General features: G+C 29.7%; 1 protein-coding gene across 1 annotated transcript in view; it reads right to left on the reverse strand.

The window, feature by feature from the left end:
* LOC139504228 (putative ankyrin repeat protein RBE_0220) overlaps window positions 1–9,180 on the reverse strand; it is a 28,693-nt gene extending 19,513 nt beyond the window's left edge. Inside the window, exons 1-3 of the mRNA XM_071294295.1 lie at window positions 9,160–9,180; window positions 6,497–6,586; window positions 1,718–1,825 (exon numbers count right to left, since the gene is read on the reverse strand). Coding sequence (XP_071150396.1) covers window positions 1,718–1,825; window positions 6,497–6,586; window positions 9,160–9,180 — 219 coding nt within the window. The remainder of the gene's footprint in view (window positions 1–1,717; window positions 1,826–6,496; window positions 6,587–9,159) is intronic.
* Window positions 9,181–9,406: the final 226 nt, after the last annotated feature.

Raw genomic sequence — 9,406 nt, forward strand, 5'->3', positions numbered from 1 at the left:
TTTCATGCTGATATACAATCTGGCAAAATGCAATAGGTAAGATTATACTTTCACTGTTCATTTTTGTCTCTTCTATATTCAATCAATTTGTTTTTTTGGGGTAAAATTTGCTTGATAATGTTGTTTGTTTGCTACATGTACAACATGGTAGACGTTTGAGATGGATGTGAGTAAATATTGTAAATTGTTCTTTGTCTATATTAATTTGACTTTACTATTATTAGTTTCATGTGCAAAAAGAATTGATAACGATGCGTAATACCATCAATTCTATGTCAAAGCTATAATTTATAACTAATATTGCTGTACATTATATCCAATTAGTTCTTATTAAATGCAAAAGTAGTATACCGCTGTTCAGAATTTATAAATCGGTTGAGAAAAAAACAATCAGGGTTACAAACTAAAATTGAGAGAGAAACATAAAATATTAAAGAACTACGACAGAAACACAACATTAAAATGTAACACACACAAAAACGAACTATAATATAAATAAAGGCAACAGTAGTATACCGCTGTTCAAAACTCATAAATCCATGGACAAAAAACAAAATCGGGATAACAAACTAAAACCGAGGGAAACGCATTAAATATAAGAGGAGAACAACGACATAACACTTAAATGTAACACACATAGACAAAAACCCACGAGAATAACAAATATAACATATATATATAACATCAAAACCAAATACATGAATTTGGGATAGACAAGTACCGTGACACGTCTTATCGCAATGTGAATTTACACTCAAAAATAAGAGAAAGCAAACGACACAACGTTATAATGTAATACACACAGAAACGAACTATAATATAACAATGACCATATTCCTGACTTGGTACAGGGCATTTTTAAAGGAAAAAATGGTGGGTTGAACCTGGTTTTGTGGCATGCCAAACCTCGCACTTTTATGGCCATGTGAAATATAACATCAAAATGACAACACAGGACTACAATATAAATAAATTGGAGAACACAATTGACAAAGAATCACACGAACAACAGCCAACAAGTTCAAAATATACAATAACCATTTTCCTGACTTGGTACAGGACATTATAAGAAAAAATGGTGGGTTGAACCTGGTTTTGTGGAATGCGAAACTTCCCGCTTTAATGACAATGTTAAATAAAACATTAAAATTACAACAATACATGACAGGAGTACAATACAAATAAATAGGAGAAAATATAAGACAGAGAAACACATGATTAATAGCTAACAAAAAGTACCGGGTTTTAAAATTTAATACGCCAGACGTCCACACAAGACAAACCAGTGACGCTCAGATAGAAAAAGTTTGAAAGCCAAAATAAGTACAAAGAGCACTGAGGACCTAACGTTCCAAGAAGTTGAGACAAATACGGCTAGTAAATATATTAAAAGCATTCATGTTACAGAATGGTGACCAATATAGTTATAGTTTTGTTTTTTATTCCTGAACTTGTCGTTTCTGGTATGTTCTTGTTTTTTTATATACATGTATACTATTGACGAGTAAAAACTAATGTAGCGTTTTGATTAAATGTCCTTATTGGTAAGATTTTCTAAATGATGAATATGTGTTTGTTTTTTAATTAAAAATACTTTAAAATGAAACATAGATAGAATTCTTGTGACTACTATAAAAAATACCCATTACAGTAATACAAAGTCAAGTGAGATCTATATGTTACATGCGCTAAAGAAGAAATCGTTTATTTTGTTTACCCGTTCATTCTTTTCATTTGGTATACAGCTATTCTTTAGTAGCGTTGTGATGATTTCTGGATTGATGTCGTCACGATTTCTACAAGCTAAGTGTAATGGTGTGTCCCCCTAAAATTAGACAACAAACAGTTGCTATTCAAATATGGACCTCTATCTATTCATTTATCTAATTTCTGAAATAATTTTTGTTGATACGCAGAGAAGTTGAAAACTGCATTTACATGTAGAACAAATCAGCATTTTGCATGTTGTCAAGTTTATGCACTTTTGTTTGGTAAATATCAATGACAAGTTATTTTCTTCAGTTCATCACCTCTTCACTTATTCATTATAGTTGCAGCCAAGTATTGGAATACTTTTTTTTATATATTTATTATCAGTCGATGTAAAATATAAAGACCTATAGTCAAATGATCAATAAAGTGTTCACACGGTATTCAACCCAGTGTGCAAAAACTATCTTTATTCACGAGGTTTTCATGCTGATATACAATCTGGCAAAATGCAATAGGTAAGATTATACTTTCACTGTTCATTTTTGTCTCTTCTATATTCAATCAATTTGTTTTTTTTGGGGTAAAATTTGCTTGATAATGTTGCTTGTTTGCTACATGTACAACATGGTAGACGTTTGAGATGGGTGTGAGTAAATATTGTAAATCGTTCTTTGTCTATATTGAGTTGACTTTACTTTTATTAGTTCCATGTGCAAAAAAGAACGTAACGATGCGTTCTACGATCAAATCTATGAAAAAAAACTGTAATTCTAATTGATAGTGTTGCACATGATATCCAATGGGTAATCTGAAATCTATTAAAAACATCCATTTTACAGAATGGTGATCAATATGGTAATTTATCAATATGTGTTTGTTCATTAATCAAAAATACTTTCAAATCTAACCCAGATAGAACAATTGTTTCTACCAAAAAAAAAAAAAAAAAAATACCCATAGTCATATGATCAATTAAGTGGTAGCGCATTATTCAACCCAGTATGAAAAAAGCTGTAATTTCTGATTAATATTGCTGTACATAATATCTCATGTGTGATCTTAAATCTATTAAAAGCATCCATTTTACAGAATGGTGATCAATGAAGTTATAATTTTTTATTCCTTAACTTGCCGTTTTTGGTATTTTCCTTTTTAATATATAGTATTGATGAGTCAAAATACGTGTAGTGTTTAAATAAAACGACCTTGTTCAAAAACTTTTCAAAATGATGAATATGTGTATGTTTTAATAAGAAAAACAAAAGAACAAAGCAAACAAGCAAATAAAGAAACGCGAAATTTAGTCCGATTTTAAAACATAAGGTTTTCAGGAATCTTAACGATCTTCATAATTGTCGGGAATGTGAAATAACAGTAGATATTTGACTAGTTCGATTTATTAACGGCTTTCAGCACGAATCATCTTGTTCCTCTTTCGATTTTTAAACAGAAGTATTGAAATGACCAGCGTAAATATCCGACTACTTTTCTTCGAATGAACAAAACATTATGATATCAAGTGCTTGCAGCTGCTACTAAGACTTTGTAAGACGTTAGCAGTATCTGCTTAGAAACTTGACGAACTAGAGATGTGTCAACGAACGTCTCGTGCATTTTCTATAAAAAGTCATTGATAGGTACGAAGACCTTGTGGAAAAATATTCCTGAAAAACTTTAAAAATAATATACAATATATCAACTGCATCGGAATGTAGCGTATGGAGGCATTGCACTTTAATTTTGAGCAGACCATGGCACTTTAGCGTGACCATCATACTTTATCGTCTCCATCGCATTTTAGAGTCCTACATTTACATATTATTTTCTTTCAAATCGATAGGTCATTCTCTCGAAGAATCAATCAGGACGATACCAATTTTCAATGAGGTATTCTTCAAGGCATAAAATGATGACCAAGAGTAAGGTTATTTACTTAACTGGGAACTGTTTCTTTGTTTATGGAAGGGGCTGCTATGTTGGTTTTTTTTTATATTCTTATATGTGTCATCACCTTTTATCTTTGATTTGTAATAAAGAGTATGGGATTAATCTTAATGTAAATTTTTTTCATTTTTCTTTTCATAACACTTTTTGAACAAACCATATTTAAACATTCGTGTATATGGTTTAGAAAATCTTATTGATTTTCATGTACAGGAAATCATACTATGACCTAAATGTATTTTATTTGTGTTAGTGTTACATGTACATGTATCACTATTTAGTGCTCTCTTCTTGTCATGATGTTCTTCACTATTTACACCTATATATACCTTTTACGCCATCAAATAATCAACTGGGAAAATATTTAAAAATATTCTATTTTAATAACAGCCACTTACCTCACAATCATTTCGTTGCAGTATAGAAATCATAATTAAAAAAAAGGAATTGCCATTCAAAAGAAAGTAATTCTGGATTGGTCATTCGTTTTAAAATTGTCAAAAAAGAAAATAGAAAAAAAAAGAAAAATCAAACCCACATGATAGCAGTTCCTTCAATAAACTAAGTTCAACACAAAGTGACTTGCATTGTTCATATACTTTTATCGGGTGATACTAATTCATTTGTGTAAAACTATATGCAGTTACAGTTTTTCTTCTATTGTGACTGGATAATGATTTCTAACGCTTATATTTGATTTTCTTTTTTTACGTATTAAAACATGACATCAGAATATCAGGTCGGTAATATATGATGCTTATTCTGCAAATTCATTAGAAATATATTTACTTTTGACGGTATCTTAGTCAGATAATGTATATGTTATTTTTGTTTTCGTAGAACACACCAAAATAATGTTTTTACCTATTTAGAAATTGTTTTTATAGTGATTAAAATCTTAACCCAATGTTGGCTGCTGTACCTCTATGTTTTAGATTTTTACCTATCATTTCTGTTTGTTTCGTTCACACATCATTAACAATATAATAGAATTGTGAGAGGTTAAGCTAGCTTTGTAATTTTCTACATAAGAAAATACCTGTACCAAATCAGCCATATAACAGTTGTTATTCATTTGTTTGATATATTTGAGTTTTTGATTTTGCCATTTGATTTGACTTTCCATTTCGAATTTTCTTCGGAGCTCGGTATTTAAATTATTTTACTTTATACGTCGATGACGAAATATATTGTGTAATTTGAAAAGTTGGAGATATTGGTCTAAGAGTTTAAAATCTAATTTAAAAAAGATAACTCCTCTGTAAACACTGAAAACCTGAGCTTTGCAATGTTCGTTCCGTTTTTGCAAGAACCTTATAGATTATAAAGTCAAAATACAATGTTATAGTAAAAAGTAACAATTCCGATGAATTAAAATAACAGCAACATGTTTTTTAAATCAAATACACTCGCATTCTTAATACGGTTTTAAAATATCCTGACAAATTCTTGATATTTAAAAACCATCTTGACATTTCTGGGCTCTTTCTCGACGTACTTTCTTTTTTCCATTATAATTTGACATATTCAAAAAATGTTGAATTGCATCTTGATATACTTAGCATTTTTGAGCATTTCATGACCGATATACATGATATCTATTTTGCTTTATTTCACCTTATAGCATATTCTGGTTTTTCAAGCTACACTAATTTAAACTAATTGAGCATGTAAATATCTTTTTATTAAAAACTCAGGTGTTTTTATCAATAAAAATATGAAATATTAACACAAATGTGTACATATTATAAACCAATTTGAATGTGGGTTTGTAAATAATTACTTATGTTGATACGTACAAATCAAAGATAACTGCTTAACATGGTATATTTTCAAATAGACAGTTGTTTAACCAATATGCTTTGTTTTATAATACGCAAATTATCAGTGTATTGTAAGTCTTAGCGGTTATAGAAAGGAGTAAAAACATACCATGAGAAAGTGTTTAGAGTGTCAGAATTATTTCTATACGCAATTTAGAGTCGAGACAGTGTCTAAACATAGTGAGATATCTTCAAGACATAGGCAAGAATGTGCAACACCTATAAGTCTAGCAAGAAGTTCTCAAGAGATTATCAGATATTATGAAGGATGTCGAAAATAGGTCAAAATTTATCGTCACATTTTAGACAGTGGAGAATTGGTCGAGACGTATCAAGGCACTTTCCAGACTGTCGAGAAATATTTACATAATGTTAATACTGGAAAGACATATGTCGAGTAAGATCCAGAAATAACACAGATAGTCGAGAACAAGTACACAACTTTTAGACAAAATTAGAATGTCAAGTAAAAATTCCTGACAATTAACTCATACCATTCAAATTCATTTTAGACTCAAGTAGATATATCTACACATATTAAGCAGCTACAACATGTATTTGCTGGTATAAAAATTGGAAAACAGAAATACTTTGATCAATATATACAGAATAAATTAAACAAAAAACAACGTACATTACCTTTTACTTATTGTCTGTATTCCTTAAAATTGTACAGGACACATGTGTTTTTCCGGATCCAGTCATTACTATACCTTCGTTTCCTTAATCCGGAAGAACCATTATTTGACTATTCGTTAACCTGGATATAATTTCAATTAGAGGTTGTGGTGCGTTCCTTTATTACCAATGCCCTAAATCTAATATCGTTATTAGTCCTACTGAATTGAAAATACTGCTAGGCTCGTGATTCAAGTTGTTTGCTTATGGAATTAGATGATTTATAGGAAAGAACAAATAATGATTGCATCAAGTGGGGATTTTGCGGGCATCGGCGCTGGATTGTTTGTTTGAATGAAAATTAATTGACGTGTTACTTTTTCATAAATTTGTCTTACCCGTGAGTCTTTGTAGTTGACATTAGCGCCTAAATCAATACATTCCTTTACGGATTCTTCTGTCTCATATTTACATGCATAATGAAGTCTCTGTAAGAATAAACAACACTTTGTATTGAATTAATACAGATAATTCGATAGTATATATCAAGCACACTAATATACTGTTAAAGATTAGTGTGCGTAAAACGTGTATCTCAACACTCAACAGTATTACTAAACAAGAACAGTTGCGACCTATACAAGTTAAACACATCTGACACTAATTGGAAAAACAGCAACAATATGTTGAATGCAACTAGGTAAATCTAAACTGTATTAGTATTTTGTTTATTAATATTGCAAAGATAACAAAACCTAAAAAAAAAAACCATAAAACTGAGAAAGGTTTATTGAATTGTTTAAACACATCAAACTAAAAGATTTTCAAAGATTAAAAAGGCCCGTGATTTATTTGAAAAACTATATACCATTATACAAATAAAGGCAACAGTAGTATACCGCTGTTCAAACTCATAAATCCATGGACAAAAAAACAAAATCGGGGTAACAAACTAAAACTGACGGAAACGCATAAATATAAGAGGAGAACAACGACACAACACTACAATATAACTACCACACACAGAAACGGACCAAGCATCAGACAAAATCCCACGAGAATAACAAATATAACATCAAAACCAAATACATGAATTTGGGATAGACAAGTACCGTGACACGTCTTATCGCAATATCAATTTACACTCAAAAATAAGAGAAAACAAAATGTACCTCATTGCTTATACCAAGGAAGAATACACTTGTCAACATTAAAAAAAAAAAAAAAAAAAAGCGATAGAAATATCAAAGATATGGAGATATAGTAAAGAAAAAGACGCAGTTGTAGTCTGTTTATCCAAGTATAGAATGTTTGAATATATAATGTGTGTGATTATTGTGAAGGAAAAACAATCACCTGCCTAGTTTTTGATATTACTTAATACAATTACAAAAACAATATGCACTGAACAACGCCTTGTGGTTTTCAAATTATTGCAACAAGATGAAAGATACTTTTGCTATGTTTAACATGTTAAACATGATGAAAGATACTTTTGCCATGTTTAACATGTTAAAAATGATATACTTTCAATCGAATCTAGATACAACGGGACTTGTGAATATCACCGATGAATAAACAATTGATGTCCTTTCATCATTATTTGCCAGCACTAAATGTTTTTTTCTTTCATAATGAATATATTTGTTCCGAACGCACTTCTTTTACACGAAGGAAGTATCAGCCTGGAATAACTCATAATTTTGAAGAAAAAAAAATGTTGCAAAAGGTAAATTACTTTGATTACGAAAGTTTTTAAACTAACTCAATCTATTTGTATCAATAGTTCTTGTTTGATGTCAAAAAGCGTGAAATCCTCCTTTTACCTGTATGTTTAGCTATCATTTTGATACCTGGAAAATATCGGTCTGGTATTTTGTAAATAATTATAAAAACAATCACATTGTTTTACTTTAAAATGTGTCGTTTATCTAATTCGATAACATTATGAGATGTTCAAGAAATCCGAAGACAAAAACTTCAACCTACGGAATTTAATGAAATTTGACCGAAATAATTATAGAAATGAACTGATATGTTATTTAATTTGAATCATAAAATATAATACTATATAGTTTTAAAGATCGACCTACGCGAAACTTGGTTTTACCATTGTAAATATCCGTTCGTCATCTTTGCATTGCGTCGTTAGGTAAACTCAATATACAACAGTAAAACAAATGTTTCAAATACGATACACTTATCTTTAATATTCTAGAAAACTCAACTTGAAGTATTTTGAATATGTATTATGTTTGCCAAGGTATGTTTCAATATTTCTTATTCTGCATTATAGATAAAACAACTCTACTCTATCATATTTATAGAATAAAAACCACAATACGAATAATAAATCCTACTGAAGTCAAGTATGATAAAATTGGAAACTATACATGGACCTGACATAATGTGCGCTAAATGTTCATACAAAGATTTTCAAGGCTACTTATGGATTATAAGTCAAAATACGTTTGCACAATTATGAAGGTGCGTATACACAGATGACAAGCAATTCATGGTTTAAAGTAATATCAGCATTAACAAAATAATGGAATGAAAAGATTTTGAAAACCAAAAAAAAAATATATGTAAAATGAATAAATGTTTAAAAAAAAGAACCGACATGCTATGTTGATTTGTAGTTATTAAACTTTTTTGACAGCTATGAAAAGTATTCTCAAATGTTGAAACATCACAGACAGAACCTTGATATGTTAACTTAGTTAATAAATTTTCAATCAGTTACGATGCCTGTACGAAGTCATGAGTATGACAGTTGTTATCCAATTGTTTATGCTTTTGATTTACGGTAGTCTTCTTATTTGAACCTTTTTTATACATCGGATTCAATTCATTACGTACGAAATGTGGTCAATATCAATACAAAAAATATATATGTATAAAGCAGGTTTAATCCAGCATTTTTTGGGGAAAATACCTGTTCAAAGTCAGGAATATGGTAGTTGTTTTTCACTTTATCCTTTAAATTTTTTAATCTGATTGTGGAGAAAACATTTGTAATGCATTCTTTTCAATAAAAACAATCTTGCAAATATATTACCTCATCCAATTTATCTGCCATCTTAATGATTTTCTAAAATAAATAAACATATTGTTAATTTATTTTTTGTGTTACACATTCATATTTTTGTTCATTTAATTAGAGTTGCATTAGCTTAGTAATTTTTTTTATCAACATTGTGAAAACTACAAATTCCTTTCTTTTTCTTTTTTAAATTGTTTGTGCGTTTAATCCTAAATCCTAAAATTTATGTACTTCAAATCAAGTAGTTTTTGGAATACATGTA

The sequence above is a fragment of the Mytilus edulis genome, chromosome 14, assembly GCF_963676685.1.
Source record: "Mytilus edulis chromosome 14, xbMytEdul2.2, whole genome shotgun sequence".
In the NCBI taxonomy this organism is placed as follows: domain Eukaryota; kingdom Metazoa; phylum Mollusca; class Bivalvia; order Mytilida; family Mytilidae; genus Mytilus; species Mytilus edulis.